Source organism: Giraffa tippelskirchi, chromosome 1, assembly GCF_054371585.1.
Source record: "Giraffa tippelskirchi isolate mGirTip1 chromosome 1, T2T-mGirTip1v1.2.pri, whole genome shotgun sequence".
In the NCBI taxonomy this organism is placed as follows: domain Eukaryota; kingdom Metazoa; phylum Chordata; class Mammalia; order Artiodactyla; family Giraffidae; genus Giraffa; species Giraffa tippelskirchi.
The window spans coordinates 118,426,363-118,445,984 of NC_137275.1; the positions used below are offsets into that span (position 1 = coordinate 118,426,363).

General features: G+C 37.8%; 1 protein-coding gene and 1 long non-coding RNA gene across 2 annotated transcripts in view; one reads left to right on the top strand and one right to left on the bottom strand.

Annotated features, from left to right (window-relative positions):
* LOC145537237 (uncharacterized) overlaps nt 1–8,854 on the bottom strand; it is a 128,513-nt gene extending 119,659 nt beyond the window's left edge. The window contains exon 1 of the long non-coding RNA XR_014076310.1: nt 8,672–8,854. This is a non-coding gene — a long non-coding RNA (uncharacterized LOC145537237). The remainder of the gene's footprint in view (nt 1–8,671) is intronic.
* An 83-nt stretch (nt 8,855–8,937) lies between these two features.
* On the top strand, nt 8,938–15,918 carry MAD2L1 (mitotic arrest deficient 2 like 1). The gene is made up of 5 exons (XM_081568051.1): nt 8,938–9,103; nt 9,861–10,007; nt 13,028–13,148; nt 14,097–14,200; nt 14,882–15,918. The coding sequence occupies exons 1-5, from the start codon at nt 9,031–9,033 to the stop codon at nt 15,052–15,054; spliced, it is 618 nt and encodes a 205-aa protein (XP_081424177.1). The 5' UTR covers nt 8,938–9,030; the 3' UTR covers nt 15,055–15,918.
* Nucleotides 15,919–19,622: the final 3,704 nt, after the last annotated feature.

Consider the following 19,622-nt stretch of genomic DNA (forward strand, 5'->3'; position numbering starts at 1 on the left):
TTCTACGCAAGAATGCAAGTTGACCATCCTAGCTACATCCATTCCATGTCTGCCTTGGAGAGGGAGACAAGCAAGGACCACAACCATCCCCAACTCCAGGTGATATATCTTGTAACCAGTTGGGTTTCTGCATATACTATCTAAACCAACTATTTCCAGAGTGGGATTGCACAAATCGATTCACTGGGGTACAGGAAGAAATGTGGAATTCCCATTTAAGTTGATTCTTTTATCCAAGAAAATAAACTAAGCTGTACTAAAACACAACAAATGGATCAACACCGACACCCTCACAATCTGCACATCAGAAAGTCACAGATCATGACTAGTGTCCTGAAGAAATGAAAGTCAACAGTTGCAAATCTACTGGTGCTTTCTCTGTGCAGCTAACAATAGATACTGTGCGTTCTAACAAGAATTTCAGAAAAATTAACATTTATGTTCTTTCAAAGAAAAAGTGACTTAAAATGAGGAATTTTTTTTTTTCAAAAGACACTTGTGTTGCTGAAAGAGCATGTCTGTGTCAATTATTTTTTTAAAAAACTTCATCTGCGCGTTAAAAAACTTGGAAACAAGTTTTTCTAATCTATTTATAATATTTCTAAATTACAATTTAGTTCCAAAGGCAATTAAGATGAAAGCAATTAGTTCCAAACTAATAGAAAGGTATTATGTTCTCATAGTTTAAAGAAATGGACCAAAAATACTTAAACTTTTGGTTTTAGACCCATTCATTAAAACTATAAAGATACAACATTTTAAAATTAGTTTGCAAAAATATTTAATTGGTACAAAGAAAATGGGGAATTTAGTAGTTTTTCAAGACTCTGCATAATTGCTAAATACTGATAAATAAAAATAAGAAGTAAACAATGCACTTTCACGTGGATCTTCATATCTTTGTGATGTATCTTTTTTAGCTACGATGGCCAAAAAACAAAACAAAACAAAAACAACAAATTAAAAAAAAAAACAAGTATTAAGCTGAAGTATCTGACTTCTAAATCACTCTTTGTAAGTATTTAAACCAAGATTTTTAAGAATAAGGAAGCATGTTAACCACGTTAAGTCTTAATATAGTTAATATATTTAGTGATACTAAAATTATTTTCTAGTGATATAAGAATCATCTTTAAATAAATACTTCTTTACATCTTTCTTAATTTCCTACATACATATACACACACGCACACACTGTACCTAATACTGTGGAAAATGTCTATCATTAGAGATAGATAAACCTATATTGTAGAGAAGGAAATGGCAACCCACTCCAGTATTCTTGTCCAAGGGAAATCCCTTGGACAGAGGAGCCTGGCGGGCTACAGTCCATGGGGTCACAAAGAGTCAGACACAACTCAGTGACTAAACCACCAAACCTATATTGGGGTGTATTCATTATTTTCTCTGTTATTGATGAGATACATTATTTTAAACAAGATCTTCGAGAAAGAGAAGAGGAAGGAACATTTACATTTCCAGAGTGCTTTGAATAACCTTCCTTCAAGTTCCAGTCTCCCTGGAGGCACAAGCAAGCTTACCTGAGGTGCTGAAGGCCTGCTCCTCCCACCCTGCCAATCTTTCTCCTCAGGCAGGCAGCCATACTAGGAATAGCAACACATACCTTCTCAAGTCCCTAAAATGTTCATCTTCTATGTTAACAGTGGTATTTTGGACTGCTCTTGGAAAGTAAATATTACAATTTCTTATTAATTTAATAGAGATTAATGACAACTCAAAATTAATAAGAATCTTGACTCAAATCAGGAGGATCCCCTTGGAGAAGGGAATGGCTACCCGCTCCAGTATTTTTGCCAGGAAAATACCATGAACAGAGGAGCCTGGCAGGCTACAGTTCATGGGTTACAGAGTCAGACATGACTGAGCAACTATCACAATAAGAATCTTAACGTAAAATTCCCAAAACAAAATGCTGTGCTGTGCTTACTTATTTGCTCAGTCATGTCCGACTTTTTGCGACCCCATGGACTGTAGCCCACCAGGCTCCTCCATCCATGGGATTTCCCAGGCAAGAATACCGGAGTGGGTTGCCATGCCCTTCTCCAGGGGATCTTCCCAATCCAGGGATTGAACCATGGTCTCCCTCATTGCAGGTGGCTTCTTGACCAGCTGAGCTACCAGGGAAGCCCTGAAATCTACCTTATTAATACCTTTTTAATTATACAAAAAACCCCACACATTTCTTTTAATAATAAAATTCTGTGAATAAATTTAAAACCATATATATGCTGCATTCTGTTGTTTCTTACACTAGAGTCTGCAAGAATATTGTTGGAGATATACTAATTAAATGAAATTTGATTTCAAGTTTTCTTTTATTTTAATAATAGCATAACACAGGTTTAAAGAGGTATATTCTAGATCACCCAAACAACTGCAATCTATTTAGAAGTAAAATATTTCCATCTATATTTACAACCATATTGGGATTTAGCAATCATAAAAAGACACTATTTAATCCACTTGATCTTCAACATTAAACCAAAAACTCTGGAATTCAGTAAGTCTTTGTGCTGTTAGTTGATGTTTACAGGTTATATACATCATTCAAGAATTTAAAATGCTGTCATATTCAATTTATAAGTAGAAAAGCTCAGCACATATAATAGAATTAATGTGCATGACTGATCTATAACCTGATAAATATGGCTTGACTACTATATTGTTTGATTGAGGTATAAACACAAGGCAAGTTATAAGAAAACTGTTCCAGTTGAAAAAAACAAGCTTATATAAATGGAAAAATATAAACAAATTTATAATAAAGTGATTTTTCATATTTTCACAAAGTTTTTTCTTCCTATAAATGTTTTATAAAATGATACTAACAAATATTTGAGAAACACTCAACTTATGGCTTATTTATTTTGTCTATGGAATGTCTCAAAAAATATTTTCCACTTACTCAACTAACATCTTAATTTTATTATTAGCTGGTAGATTTAACAAAACTAATTCATTTATATTTACATATTAAGAACAATAAAAATGATTTTATCTACAAAAGATTCAGAAGCAACATGCTTAAAAGGTACTACAGGCATAAAATATTTAACCAAATTTAATATGTAATTATAAAGTCATTTAACACTTTAAATCTGTTTTTATTAATTTGATTGCAACCATGGCTTTTAATTTTTCATAGAGTCTTTGTGATTTTAGTTTCCATATCAGATCCTGTTCTGCCTTGTTTGAAATTTCACTTGTATTTTAAAATATACTCTGCTGTCACAGGCAACTGATTACAGGAATCATTTTTGATATATATATCACACACACATATTTGTTGATATATGTAAATATATAAATGCCCCATCAAACAATCTCTGAGAATTAAATATGAATAAGATTTTCATTTTACTTTCAAACTATACCTTTTGGTGCTTAATTATGGTTGAGCTATGGAAGACTTCGAAGTCTCTATGTATCACTTATTACAACAGAATTATAATAAAACAATACAACATGGTAATACTTTCTGATAAGAACAGACCATATTTTTCATTACAAGAACTTATGCAATTATTAATATGTTTTCAATAATTTTTGTACCTAATTTTTACTAAGGTAAAATTTTAATATCCTATGCATGCAACTGGATCATTAAAAATGATGAGTTATGCAAGTACAGAGACACATTTGTTAAGTTTATTAAGCCATTGTTTATTAATAAAATTTCATGATTTAAAATTGTTCAATTATTTTGAACATGTGGAACAACAATCAAAGAGTCCTTAGAGGAAAGTATTTGGGGAAAATGGATCTTTAGGAGATTTACATTGTGTAACTTAATTTTTAAGCTTATGAATAAATGTAAACATTCATTCGACCTACAGAGTAATCCGAGTAGGAAATTTCTGATTTTAATTCTTGCTCTTCAAATCATATGAGAAAAGATCTATATAAGAAACAGAATAACACAGACTCATGTCAGCATCCTTGCTGTTCAAGAAGGCAAATTTCTCATTTTGACAAAATATAAATGCCTATGTGCACAGAATTTTTACCTAAATTTAGTAAATAAATGTCTTATTAAAGTTATTACAAAGATAAATATTCTTGCTTCACCCATTTCAGAACAAAATGCTCCATTTAAAGATACTGGACTGAAGAATAAAATAACATCTGGAAATAAGATGGAAAACTGTCCTAAGTCTATCAGAATAGTGATTCAACTATCCAAAATGTTTTCTCTCTCCATGTAAAAACAAATATGCAACTTAAATGTAAATGTAAATAAATATGCTTTAGGGCATGAGTGTGTGCACACACACTACATATTTAAAAGAAGGATACCAGTTCTGTAATATCTTATGATCCAACATTTCATTCTGATGTGTTCCATATATACAAATACCTTAGAAATCACTAAATTCTTTTTCCCTCATTTCACTCTGAACTAAAGCACACATACAGGGACTGAAGGTTTTAAAGGTATTATTTCACATGGAAACACTGCCATCTTGTGGCAGTTGCAGCTACTTGCATACTGGCACAAAACTGTGGATTGTAATTGCCATGATTCCTGGGTTGGGAAGATCCCCTGCAGAAGGCATAGGCTACCCACTCCAGTATTTTTGGGCTTCCCTTGTGGCTCAGCTGGTAAAGAATCCACCTGCAATTTGGGAGACCTGGGTTCAATCCCCGGGTTGGGAAGATCCCCTGGAGAAGGGAAAGGCTACTCACCCCAGTATTCTGGCCTAGAGAATTTCAAGGACTGTATAGTTGATGAAGTTGCAAAGAGTCAGACACGACTGAGCGACTAACACTAACACACTGACACCTAGGAGGCTCCTGAAAGTTCACAGGATTTCCTCAGTGGCTCAGTGCTAAAGAACCCACCTGCCAGTGCTGGAGATGTGGGTTCCACCCCTGGGTGAGGAAGATCCCCTGGTGAAGGAAATGGCAACCCACTCTAGTATTCTTGCCTGGGAAATCCCACGGACAGAGGAGCCTGAACTACTACAGTCCATGGGGCTGCAAGAGTTGGACACAACTTAGCAACAGCTCAACAACCTAAGGTTACTGAACATGCTTAGTCTAAAATCAGTTAATATTGTAAAAACAAGCATCTTCCAGAGTATCTTCAAACAGAAATACTTTTAAAAGAAACGAAATCAGGAACCCTAGATTCTATTACTAAATTTTCTACTAAGCAGATACTGGGTTAATAGACAGGAAGCCTAGCATGCTGCAGTCCATGGGGTTGCAAAGAGTCAGACACGACTTAGAGACTGAACAACAATAAACCAGATACTGAACAGACTATATAATCACTCTGGACTTCATTTTCTTCATCTCTAAGATTGTCCAGCTAAGTTATTGTCACTTTCTCTCTAAAATTCCATTTGATTCTAGCTTTAGAAATTTGCATGAATATTTCTGATTTTAGCATCCTAATATGGACTACAGGCCTGTTTATGACATATGTTTTCATATTTATCTCTTTTATTAATTCTAGGTTGCTTGGTTATGCAGTCTGCTTGAATTTTCTTCAGAAATAAATCTTAATGTATACTTCTCCCTGTCCAAAAAACCTTCAAAACACATTAGAAAGATGTCACCAAATTGTGAATAAAAGTCAATTCAAGTAACTGAAAACAAGTTTTTTAAAAAAACTTTTTGTAAGGATAAGAGTGCATGCTTTAGCTAAGATGAGGTCAACATCAAACCAAGCACCCAAAAGTTCATGGGAAAGGAGTTCCCCCAAAGCTTCTAGAATCATGTGTTATCGTTATAAACAAGAAACAGAACAGACTCAGAGTTAAGCAGCTTTGACCAACACCAGCATATACTACACGCTTGCCACCTTGGATTCTGTACTACCATTTCATTCTTCCTCCACATCAGTCATCAAAACTCAATTCTTTTTTCAAAACATCTTGCTCTGATGTACATCTTCTTATTTAAGTTCTGGCATCTACTTTGTCCAAGAATTCAAGCTCCTAGGCCAACATTACTAAAATCACCATCACAGTTTACTGCTTTTCAAAGAATGATTTAAGAACTTGCATCAGAATTATTTGGGATTCTGGTTTAAAACAAGCTCTCTCTTAGATTCCATAAAAAACACCAGCGGTATCCAGTATAAATAGAACACAAGCTACATAAGTAATTGTAAAATATTCTGGTAGATTAAAAAACTAAAAAGAAAAAAAGTGAAATTATTTTAATATTTTATTTAATCCAATGCACGTATAGTATCACTGCAATAAGTAATCAATTAAAGACATATCAATATACTTTTCAGGGCTTCCCTGGTGGCTCAGAAGGTTAATAGCCAGCCTGCAATGCGGGAGACCCAGATAGGATCCCTGGGTTGGGAAGATCCCCTAGACAAAGAAATGGCAACACACTCCAGTATTCTTGCCTGGAAAATCGCATGAACAGAGGAGTCTGGTGGGCTACAGTCCATGGGCCCCAAAGAGTTGGACACGACTGAACACCTAACTACATATATATATATATATATATATATATATATATATATATATATATATATACACATATACATATATATACATTTGTTTTATATATATATACACACATTTGTTTCTCATAGTAAGACTTCAAAATCTGGTACTTTATTCTTATAGCATATCTCAATTCAAACCAGCATATTTCAAGTTCTTAAGTCACAAGAACTTAAATTCCTAAGAACACAAAGAAAGTATTAACAAGTACTTCCTCTACAGATGGAAACCTCATATATTTCACCAGCCTTCTAGAATTCCCAAATTATATGGATACTAACGATTATTTGCATCTTCAAAAAATTTACAAGCTATAGTATTATGAAACTGAAGGATGTCTTTCCTGAAGTGCTAAGTAGTAAGCTCCCTAGAAAGAGCGACAATTTCTATATGGAGAAGGTGGGCATCATGCTCTACCAGTGTGGCTCTAGCCCAAAATCCTGGTGGAAGAAATGAAAAGGAGGTGATTTAAATACATGCAAACACACTTGTACCACAGAAACTAAAGGATGTAAGGAGAGTATTATTGGATCAAGTCAGCTTATTACCTATATACCTGTTTCACTCTTCAAACTGATCAAATTCTGATATATAACACTGTGTATAGGCAGAGTTCTAAGATGGTCTCCCATATTTGTGGTCTCTAGGGAACATATCCTATATAATCCCTTCTCTTGAGTGTGGCCAGACATGTAGTTATGAGGCAAAATCATTTTGAAGATTAGGTTTAACAAAGAGGAAATCATCTGCCTGGATCTGATTTAATCACATGAGTTGTTAAAAAGGACCTCCTTGGAAATAAAGAGAGTGGAAGTGTGACAAGGGCTCAAGACTGGCCTCTGGCCAACAGCTAGCAAGCCAATGAGGACCTCAATTTAAGAACAAAGACATTAATTCTGCCAGGAACCACGGACCTCAAACCCGTAGTATACATGAGATCCCTCTTGCAGCCAGGTGCCTTTACTTCAAACTTAGAGACTACAGAGAGCACCCAGCCATGCCATGCCCAGACTCTTGATCTAAGGACTGAGATAATAAATGGGTGCTTTTTTTAAAAACCACTGTGTCATAATTTGTTACACATCAATAGAAAACTAATATACTCAGGCACTTTCTCATATAATTAAGTAACTACATCGGGGCAGGTTTCTCAGACTTCATTTTACAAATAATTTCTCCACCTGCTGTAAGAATACAATTGTTTCACAATTGACATGACATTAGTAGTGCACTATCTGCTTAATCGGGTTTCCCTGGTGGCTCAGTGGTAAAGAATCCGCCTGCCAATGCAGAAGAAGCCGGTTTGATTCCTTAGTGGGGAAGACCCCCTGGAGGAGGAAATGGCAACCCACTCCAGTATTCTTGCCTGGAGAATCCCATGGACAGAGGAGCCTGGCGGGCTACAAGTCCATGGGGTCGCAAAAGAGGCGGACACCACTTAGCGACTAAACATCTGCTTAATATTTCTCACAGAAACATTAAAAGCCACTGGATTTGAGTCTAAATTCACTGAAAAGCTCTTCAGTGTTAACGAGCCTTTTTGGTGAGATGACTTTATTCCTGACCAATTGCCTAGGGGTGGCGGGGTACACAGAGTAGAGGCTGGACTATCAGACGCAGACTGTTGCTGCCCCCAGATTCCGCCTAGCAGCGGGGTCGGGGGTAGACGCGAGCTGAGCCAAGGCAAGGCAAAGAAAAAGGATGCAGTTCCTCCCTTTAATCCCTAGCCCAGTTTCTCAGGAAAAGCACCACGCCGGCACAGTGATACCTCTAAAACCCTGTCTGCGGCACGCAGCTGCTTTGAAAGAAAGTAAAAGTGTTAGGCGCTCAGTCGCGTCCGACTCTTTGTGACCCCATTGGCTGCAGCCTGCCAGGCTCCTCTGCCCATGAAATTCCCCGGGGAAGAATCCTGAAGTGCGTGTTGCCATTCCCTTCTTCAGGAATCCTCCCAACCCAGGGATCGTGCATTGCAGGCAGAGTCCTCACCGTCTGAGCCACTAGGGAAGCAAACTCTCAGAGCACCTAGCAAGTTCCGACCGCTGACTAAGGATCACTGGGGCCACTCGGGGTGACGGACAGTTCATAACACTTTCAAAAACTCTTTCCAGCTTGGGAATTGTGCTTCTAGGTCGCTCTGTCCGTAGACCTAGAGATCGACCAGTAAAACCTGGACCTACCGTCTTCTCCTCTAGCCGCCAGCCAGCCAGCCAGCCCACCACTACAGCGGGGACCCGCCCAGGTGTCACCACCAGGAACGTCGCCGCCACGCCTTCCCACTGCGCCTGCGCGAACCGTAGCTCCCGCAGGGGCCGGGAGAACTGGCCGGCCGCCGCCGCGCGGGGCGGGGTCTTGAGGCATTTCGCGCCTGCGCAAAGGGCGCGACGGGCGGGATCCAGAGGCTCTTCGCGCCTACGCAAAGGACGCGACGGCGTCCTGCGTCGTTCCTTTTGAAACGAGTGGCGGGGAACTGCTCCGGAATCCCCTGGCGTCGCTGTCTGCCGGGAGGAAGCGCGTACCGTCATCCGTGGACCTGGCCATGGCGCTGCAACTCTCCCGGGAGCAAGGCATCACGTTGCGCGGGAGCGCCGAGATCGTGGCCGAGTTCTTCTGTAAGTCCTCCTCGCTCGGGACGGAGGGCGCGGAAAGCCGAGCGCAGGCCGCCCGCAGGCCGGCGGCTTGGCCGGAGCCCCCGAATCCCGGCCCTGGTAGCCGCGGCCCCCGGTGCCGGCAGGAGGAATCAGGGAGTGGGGAGGCGGGCGCCGCCTCCGCTCGCGCTGCTCCCGGCGGAGGAGGCGGTCCGGGTGCCGCGCAGGCCCGCCTCGCGGTGGGCCCCTTCGCGGGAGCGTTTCTTTCCAGTGCGGGCCTCCTCCCACACCAACGGCGAGGGGACTCGGGGGTGGACCGTGACGGACTGGACTTGGGGAGGCGCTGTTCTGAGCTCGGCCAGGTGTACCTGCTGACAGAATCTGGCAGGACTTGTGAGGATAAAAGGAGGAGAGAGAGCTGGGGAGAGGCCTGCCTGAGCTTGGTACCTGTCTGTCAGTTGCCTATTTTGACACCCTCTAACCATAAAAATAGGCACTTGGACTTGTTTTACAATGAAATGAAATTTGTCACTGGTAGATTAGTGCAGTTTGGCATTTTTCTTCTATTGCCACATAAATGCGGCTATCACTTAGACGCAAGATTTTAAGGATTTTTTTTAATGCCACTTTGTACCTACTCGGCTTTCAGCAAAACACACAAACACGTGTTTAGACATTTATAACTTTACACTATTAATGAAACCATAGCCCCATCTACATATGCTTTAATTTCCCCGAAGTTACAACGTGACGATGACTTTAATATTTCTTTTGTTTTCAGCATTTGGCATCAACAGTATTTTATATCAGCGTGGCATATATCCATCGGAAACCTTTACTCGGGTGCAGAAATATGGACTCACCTTGCTTGTAACTACTGATCCTGAGCTCATAAAATACCTAAATAATGTGGTGGATCAACTAAAAGGTATTTTATTGTTGGACACAGTTTTGAGTTTTGCAGGCCTTTATGTTAATAGGATCCTCGGGGCTTCCCAGGTGACTCAGTGGTAAAGAATCCACCTGCCAATGTAGGAGACACAGAAAACTCAGGTTCCATCCCGGATCTGGAAGATCACCTGGAGGAGGAAATGCCAACCCACTCCAGTACTCTTGCCAGGATAATCCCATGGACAGAGAAGCCTGGCGGGTTACAGTCCATTGGGTTGTAAAGAGTTGAATACAAGCACACGTATGATCCACATTTTCTAGCTTCTTGGTGGTCATTTTTCAGCTCTGTACAGGGTAGTGTAAAACACACTACCATCTCCATCTCCAATACGGTGAACCAATTGGGAGAGAAGCAAATAACGTACAAATTGAAAGAATTCCCACCCTTCCTCCACTTTTGAGTAAGCTGAATATTTTAACCTTCGGAATCTGATATGGCTTAACAAAACAATCTCCATCAACTCCTTCAGGGATGATAGAACACATTGGAATTTTATGTAATTATGACAGCATTCGTTATCTGAGAAAAATCCACTATATATATTTTTTGTAGCTGCTTGCGGTCTAAAGCCATCATTATATTGAGATGAAGGAACTAAAATCAGATTCAACCTAGGGAACTAAACTTTAAAAAAGAAGGAACTACTAAATAACAGCACTCATTAGAATTTTCTTATTTTTCACCTGTTTCTATTTGTCTTTTTTTTTTTTTTTAATCCTGCCTGTGAGTCAGTAAGCCTTTTCTATCTGCACACTCATTTTTTTCTTTTAGCTCAAGAAGTTGCAGTATTGTTGGATCATTATGCTCCATCTATTCCTTTTCTTGCTTCTAGAATTTCTACTAATTTCTCTTTCCTATTTCTCTCTACTTAGGATTCTCGTTTCTAATTTCTCTGTGTTGTAAAATGTTTCTGTCTACCCATTAGATCTTCCAAAATACTAGTTCGAAAAATACTACAGCCCGCATTTTTTTTACTTTAAAATTCATGAATGATTTTTGTTGTTGTTTCAACTAGCTTCATTTTAAGATTACATCATTGCGTTTTCATTAACTTCAGAGCTAAGCCACCCATAGTCATTCATATGGCTGCACTCAGATTGGTATGGAACCTCTAGGCAACTATGGATGTCTGTCTTCATCTTCATCTGAAGAAGCAAGCCAGCCTTGCCTCAATTACTGGTTTTTGGTTTGTGTCCTTTGAGACCAATAACATTTCTTGTCAGATGTATCTATACTTTCCTACTTAACTTCTCCCTTTTAGTTAAAATGGAGGAAATGCTTTACAGGCAAATTATTCAGTCGTTGAAATTCCACTTCTCTAGCCTTAGGAACTTTACTCTATTTCTTCTCTCTTATGTTGCCAGTTTCTTTGTTTTCATTTGGATTATTCCCATTGGTTTCATTTCCAGTTTTAAGAGAGAAAAAAATCACCAACTTCCCCATATCTTCGAATTACCACTCAGTCTCTTTTTCACAGGTAAATTGATAAAAGTTGTTCATATATGCCAGGGGTGAGTGAGGCCAACAGGCCAAATCCAGCAAGTGGCTTATTTTTGTACTGCTTGCAAGCTAAGAATATTACACATTTTAAAGAAGACTGTGCTACGTAGGTGACCCATAAGCTTTCAATATTTCTAAAATATTTTCTATCTCTTTAAAAAAAAAAATCTGCCGATTCCTGAATAAAGTATTCTCAGTTTCTAAGATTAATTGACGGCTCAGTCTGAGGCCCTCTTACTGTAATCTCTCTCTAGTTGATCTCTTACATGTACATAATTTTAGTAACAACTTGTGTATCTGACTCATGAACCAATATCTAGCCAAAGCCTCTCCTAACTCTCAGCTCATATATTAAGTGGCTCCCTTAATGTCTTTATGCAGCTATATAATGTACCACTTCACACTCAGTGTATTAAAAACTAAATTTAGGATCATGTCCATTTCAGTGCTCTTTCCTCTTGGTGACTGGATCAACCATCTGACTACTGATATAAATCAGAAACTTGGGAGCTATCCCTAATTCATTCCTCTTCCTTACCCTGAGGTAATCCAATAAATCTTAACAATTTTAACCATGAAATCTCTTGAATCTGTCTGCTGCTGCATCTCTACCAGTATATCTTTCTCTAAGCCTTTATTAGCTCTTGCTTGAGTTATTCATTAATTAGTGCCCTAGATCCCCTGTTTAATTCCAGTTTACTTTCTACATCGCATCCAGGATAGTTTTCAAATACAACTTGAATTACATCATACTTTGCTTCTAACACAGTAATGACCTCCTTAATTCTTATAGTGTAACATCTTTAATTTGGCTTTCATGACCTTGTGTGGTCTGGCCCATTTATCTTGTCAGACCAGCCTTGTTCATTCTCCCTTTCTTAAACTGCAGCTGTATTGGCCTCCTTTCAGTCCTCTGATCCAGTGCTCTGTTTTGAGTCTTTAAGACCTATACCTTTAGCAAGGAAGATCCCTTATGCCACAACTAAGACCTGACACAGCCAAAATAAATAAATCATTTCGTATTTTAAAACCTATACCCTCCTCCCTACTTTGCATATGTATAGTGTTGTCTCTTAGAACAAAACTCAAACCCCTCAGAATTTCCTGTTTTATGCTTTAATTGTACTATATGTTGCACCATCATAGGTAACTGCTGTTACATCATAGGAAACTGCACCATCATAGCAGTTACAACAATTATAATTTCACATTTATTGTTGTGATTAGATTAATGACATCTCCTACACCCTTCCCTTGGATTAGGATGGAAGTACCTCATGTTCACTGTCCTCAGCACCCAGAGCTATACCTGGCACAAATACTGAGAATTTGAAGTCGGGAGCTAGGCTATTGATGGGGCAAGTTTTCTGCACAATTTGGAGGAGATCCGAAATAGCAGTGGGAGAAATTTGCTGAGGATAGGAAGTCGGTCTTGAGAGGAGAGTTGCTTTGTAGTGCAGTAAACTAAAAAAGATGCCTTGTTTTGTGTATTGCAGAATGGTTATACAAGTGTTCAGTTCAGAAACTGGTGGTAGTCATCTCAAATATTGAAAGTGGAGAGGTCCTTGAAAGATGGCAGTTTGATATTGAGTGTGACAAGACTGCAAAAGATGACAGGTAAGTAGGAATTACTTCCATTTTCGTATGTTTTAAAATTTATTTTCTTTACCAAATGAGTTCTAATTATATTGAACAAGTTTTATATATAGTACAGTTTTTTTCTAGGATGTTTAATTTGATCCTTAGTCTCCTGTGGCAAAGAATAGTTCACTGTCTTATATAGATAATGTACTTTTAACATAATTGCCTATAGTGTAAATTGGTGAATTTCACCCTTCAGTGTTTATGGTAGTATGTACCTGGTGGCCCATTTAGTGAATTGTTTAAAGGTACTTTTAACCATAAGGGATTATCCTAGATTCCCCCAGCCTAAGATTCAGCTCTTGTATTTCACTGAATGCCCCAAATTTTCTAAGACACTTCATAAAAAAGTTTCCAGACCACCTGAATGGGAAATGCCCATATGATCATGTCTAGCATTGTCCTAGGCTTGCTTACTGGTAAATTCAGAATCATTTCTCATAATGAAATGTAATTTGCTTCTGAAGCCTTTGGTCTATTTTAGGAAATTTTTAGCTTATAAAAATAATTCAATATTTAATTTAATATCTTATTTGAGGCAGTAGGGAATTAAGCATTATGAAAAATGCACCAACAAAATATTTTAGATACTATTATTATGAGATACTATTATTATCATTTTTTAAAAGGTGCTGTAGTTTTCCTAACTTGAAGCACTTGGCCAGTTTTCTGATTATCTGATACCAAATGACCTGATTTTAAGACCACCCCTAAAAAATGACTGGAATGATAAATGAAATAATAAAAATGCACATGCCTCTTGTGGTATATAGGCCCTAATGATATACTTATAACTTCAAAAAAAAAAAACAAAACTCCATTTTAATGTATTACTTATTTGACCTTGGAAACATTTAATCAGTTAGTCTTACCAATGTTTTAAATAATTTGTTAACACTTAAATTGATTTGGTTTCTTCAATAGTGCACCCAGAGAAAAGTCTCAGAAAGCTATCCAAGATGAAATCCGTTCAGTGATCAGACAGATCACAGCTACAGTAACATTTCTGCCACTGTTGGAAGTTTCTTGTAAGTATTACACAACTTCACATTGACTTAAAATTTGTCAGGGAAAAGACTAAGCTAGTATTTTAAGAATTAGCCCTTTATTAAATTTTTTCTTAATTATTATTACATAATAAAAATGAAAAACACATTATAAAGCAGAAGTAGTATTATATGCATTCTAGAAATTTGGAAATTCTGAAAGGAAAGGGATGAAAGTATTCCACAATATCCATTCTTGAATGTCTTAATGTAATCCCTTTCATTATCTTAATTTTTTATGTATATTTTTAAGGCTATTCATAACTGTTTTGATTTTTACCTTATCAGATAATTCCTGAATGCCTACTATATGTGAGACACTGTTCTAGGCCCCAGGCTACATCAGTCACAGAACCTAGATGTTATCTTTCCTTCAGGTTACCTTTATGCTATCCTGTGTGATTGACTATATACTTTCTGCAAATAATGGTTTTCTCTTTTAAAAAAAAGCAAACTTGAAGTTTTCATAAGAAAGCGAAAGGAGTGCAATATTTTCTGTACTACAGTAAATTTCTATTGAGGAAAAGCAATTGACTAGTCATTACAGACCAGGCTAAACTATCTTTTCTAATACTATGGGTGGTTCAAAATGTGAGAGACACAAGGAGGGTTCTTCTACTTTTGAAAAAATAATGTACTTTAATGATTTTATCTCCAACTTAGGTTCATTTGATCTCCTCATTTATACAGACAAAGATCTGGTTGTACCTGAAAAATGGGAAGAGTCGGGACCACAGTTCATTACCAATTCTGAGGAAGTTCGTCTTCGTTCATTTACTACTACAATTCACAAAGTAAATAGCATGGTAGCCTACAAAATTCCTGTCAATGACTGAGGATGAGATATGGAATAATGTACTTGTAACTCTCAAATGTGGTTTTCCTACCAGATCAACTATAGTTGATATGTTTTATTTCATTGGTTAATTTTTAGATGAGGAAAACGTAACATGATACTTTACTGAATCTGTGCAAAATTTTTTCATTTTTGGTACCTATCTGACTTTCCTTAGGGTTGACATAAGTTACTGCACAGATTGCATCAGTACTGCAGTGTTACTTTCTTTGAAGGTAGTAACTGTAGGTGGAAAAACTTTTGCTAAATGCCTTTCTAAATCAGACTTTTGGTCAAGTAGCTTGACTCAGAATGTAGAGAAATATTTAAATATAAAATAGAACAAAAGAAATATGAATATTCAGAATCTTCATTTAGATCCTGAAAGTAACTAATGATAGTCCATAAGTAGTGAAATATTTCTCCTATTGGATCCTTTTGCCATTTATTTCATTTGTATAGTTTCCATATTGAAAAAATGGCCAATTATTTGAGTTTAATTTATGTAACTTGAGCCTATAAAGCTGTGGATATTCCCACTCTTCCAATTGTTGTGATACAGAACTCTTAAGGTCTTTTTATGTTTTATAAAATCAAGCTTTAAATGATAATGATGAAATAAAGTTAAATGTGTATGTTTTAAATTTGTATTAAATTTTTTACATTGGTGTGTTGATACAGTTAAGTAGTTATTATGGATTCAGTACGGCATATTATTTCTTGTGCCTACTATGTTGTAGGGAGGGCCTAAGGATACAGAGTTGAGTAAGTGTTGAGGTACTTTCAATTTATTGGACAAGCTTTTATTAAACTTCCTTCACTCTATAACACTAGATTTAAAATAAACATTGTTCTTTATGTAAAATGATAAATGTCATTTGGAATTAATTCAGTTTAGCAGATGTTACATTGTATACAACCTTTCTATGCTCTTGGGTTTATTATCAGTCTGATTTTCCATATACAGTTGACCCTTGAACAACATGGGGTTGGAACACTGACCGTCTAAGCAATTGAAAATCTCAGTAAAACTTATAGCCAGCCCTCTATACCTGTGGTTACCCCAAACCCATGGATTCAACCAACCATGGATCATGTAGTACTATAGTATTTACTGTTGAAAAATAGCCAAATATAAGCGGACCTGCACAATTCAAACTGTTGTTCAAAGGTCAGCTGTATATTTAAACATCATGTTTATTCCTCTGCCTGTGCCTTCATTAATACTCTCATCAGGTATATTCTTTCAGCTCCCACCTATTTTTCCAGGGTCAGTTTAAGGCAAACTTATAAAAATTCCTTTCTAATCTCTATACTAAATCTTAGCTCATTTTGTAAAAATTCAGTTTTTTAGTATGTAGTAGCAGACATTGTTCTAAGATCTTTATATGTATTCATTAACCTTCACTATTAAGTAAATGCACATAATCTGTACCCATTCATTCAAAAATTACATAATGAGAGTCTATTAATGTGCAGAATAAGAATACTGTGTGCCAAGTACTAGAAGAATGAAACAAAGTCCTGGCCTTTCTAAAGCTTGAGATCTTATGAAGGAGAGGAAAGTATATGACAAAGGACCATAAAGTAACCAAACAGGTTTATTTCATTGTGTGTTTGTCTGTGTTATTTCACTTGGAATAATCTTTCTCTGATCCAGCTGGGTGCTTGTTGAGAATAAAGGGAGATGCCTTACATTCTTTCATCTCTTGGTGCTGCTGGACAAACAGGTGCCAGTCTTTGATGATGGGTATCATGTATGCTGCTACAAAAGCCATTCCCAGAGAGGGGCTGAAAGTGTCTAACTTAGGTCCACCCATGTCTTTTTTTGCTGAATAAGAAAAGCATTTATGTAGAAGTGGAAATTATGTTGATTTAGGGATGGTCGAAACTCAATATTCAAAAAACTAATATCGTGGCATCTGGTCCCATCACTTCATGGCAAACAGGGAAAAGGTGGAAGCAGTGACAGATTTTATTGGGCTGCAGAGTCGCTGTGGATGGTGACTGCAACCATGAAATTAAATGATACTTGCTCCTTGGAAGAAAAGATATGACTCTTGATGAAAGTGAAAGAAGAGAGTGAAAAAGTTAGCTTTAAAGCTCAACATTCAGAAAACTAAGATCATGACATCTGGTCCCATCACTTCATGGCAAATAGATGGGGAAAGAGTGGCTGACTTTATTTTTGGGGATCCAAAATCACTGCAGATGGTGATTGCAGCCATGAAATTAAAAGATGCTTACTCCTTGGAAGGAAAGTTATGACCAACCTAGACAGCATATTAAAAAGCAGAGACATTGCTTTGCCAACAAAGGTCCATTTAGTTAAGCCTATGGTTTTTCCAGTAGTCATGTACAGATGTGAGTGTTGGACCATAAAGAAAGCTGAGCACCGAAGAACTGATGTTTTCGAACTGTGGTGTTGGAGAAGACTTGAGAGTCCCTTGGACTGGAAGCAGGTCAAGCCAGTCAATCCTAAAGGAAATCAGTCCTGAATATTTATTGGAAGGACTGATGCTGAAACTCCAATACTTTGACCACCTGATGTGAAGAGCTGACTCATTGGAAAAGACCCTGATGCTGGGAAATACTGAAGGCAAAAAGAGAAGAGGGCAGCAGAGGATGAGATGGTTAGATGGCGTCACTGAATCAATGGACATGAATATGGCCAAACTCCAGGACATACTGGAGGACAGGACCCTGGGGTTCTGCAAAGAGTCAGACAAGTTAGCAACTGAACAACAGAGTCTCTGTTTCCAAAGAGCATGAGGTGTGTTATAGTGGTCACTATTAAGACATTTGAATTCTTGGGCTATTGACATTTGAGATATTCATCGAGAAGGAAAGCAGAAGTAGAACTTCAGTAAAAATATGAAGGGAGTTGAAAATTATGGTCCTGTTTTTAGGAAATATGTTTGAAAATCTTTATAGAAAGCAATGACTGCTTCTGGAAGCACTGCCCCTTTGCTAATAGGAATAATAAATGTGGTTCTTTTCCCCCTCAAAGCACACCAGTAGCAACATTATGGATTACTGATAACACTTAAATGTCTGTCGTTTATGTATTTAATATTAGTGATCTTAATACCGATTTATTATGATGATTTATTATAATTCATACTCTCTTTTCAAGAGTTATGTCCAGAAATTCATGCTCTGGATTTGAATGTTAGTCTCAATAGGAGCTTCTGCCATACAGTCTGTTGCCTAGAAGTTACTCTATAGTGCCAATTCTGCATTAGCTAGGCTCTTTAAAAAAAAAAAAAATCAGCAAAAATTGGTTTTGAAAAAAATTAATCAAAGAACATTAACTACATAAAGGATCAAAGGGAAGGCTGAAAACTAGAGAACTAGGGCAGCCCCAACGACTCTCAAGTCACAAATTTGTGAACTGTAATAAATGGGTCACTGGTGTTAGCAGTGATATCTCCAAAGGATTCAAACTGATGGTTTCAAAAAAAGTAATATGGATAGTTTAAAAAAAAAAAAAAGTGACAATGAGGAGCCTTAGCATTTTAACAAGCTGAGATGTAAGACAGAATTCTGGGAAATTGCATTTTTAAATATTTTGATCACTTTGACACAGCCAGCGTTGTTAAGATGGTTAAATTAGATTGCATATTACTATTTTGAGTTTTCTGAGGAGCTAGTCATGATCTTTTTTACCTCTTAAAGAGTATATATCAATTCAGAAATATACTTACTGGAGTTGAGTAGGAAGAAGCCAAGATGTTAACTTTATTGATAAAGCGTGACTGGAAAAACTTTGGCTTACGATTCCCATTGAACTTGTCCCACCCTCTTTCTATACCTTGAGGCTCACCTTGGGAGGGAAGTATTTAATCTAACAGAGGAAAGAATTGTGACTGACTTCCACACCATGTTAAACATAAAGAAGTTGATTCCAAGAGAGTCTGGTAAGCCTCTAGACCCGGCCTGCACTCTGACTCAGTTTTGCTTACTATAGGTAGAGCCCATCAAAGTCTGAAACAGAGCCCCAGAAGGGACTGAACCCCACCTAGTCTTCAGGGTCCTTCTCCTAGTATCGTTCATTGGACAGCAAGTCAATCCTCTGGTACTTTTACGCAGAGGTATAACAATCTCATGTACTGGCTTAAATGGCAACCCACTCCAGTGTTCTTACCGAGAGAATCCCATGGACAGAGGGGCCTGGTGGGCTGCAGTCTATGGGGTTGCAAAGAGTCGGACACGACTAAGTGACTAACACACAACCACAACAGTGACAACAAACATTTGTTTCTCCTTCAAGTCTGCACGTCAGCAGCTTGCCTCGTTCTCATGTAAGTCTGCAGGTCACACGTTTCACTTTACCAGCGAAGGGGCACAGAACTCTGAGGGTTTGCTTAAACTTGTACACTGATGCTTTTCCACATTCCACTGACCAAGGCAAGTCTTATGGTTAAGCCAAACTTCAGTGGGAAAGGGAAATACACTCCTCCCAAGCAGATGGTGGGGAGAGGTGTGAAAATCGAATGAAAGGATCTAATAGACCAGGGATTGGCAAACTTTTTCTGTAAAGGGTCAGTTTAGGCTCTGCAGCCAGTA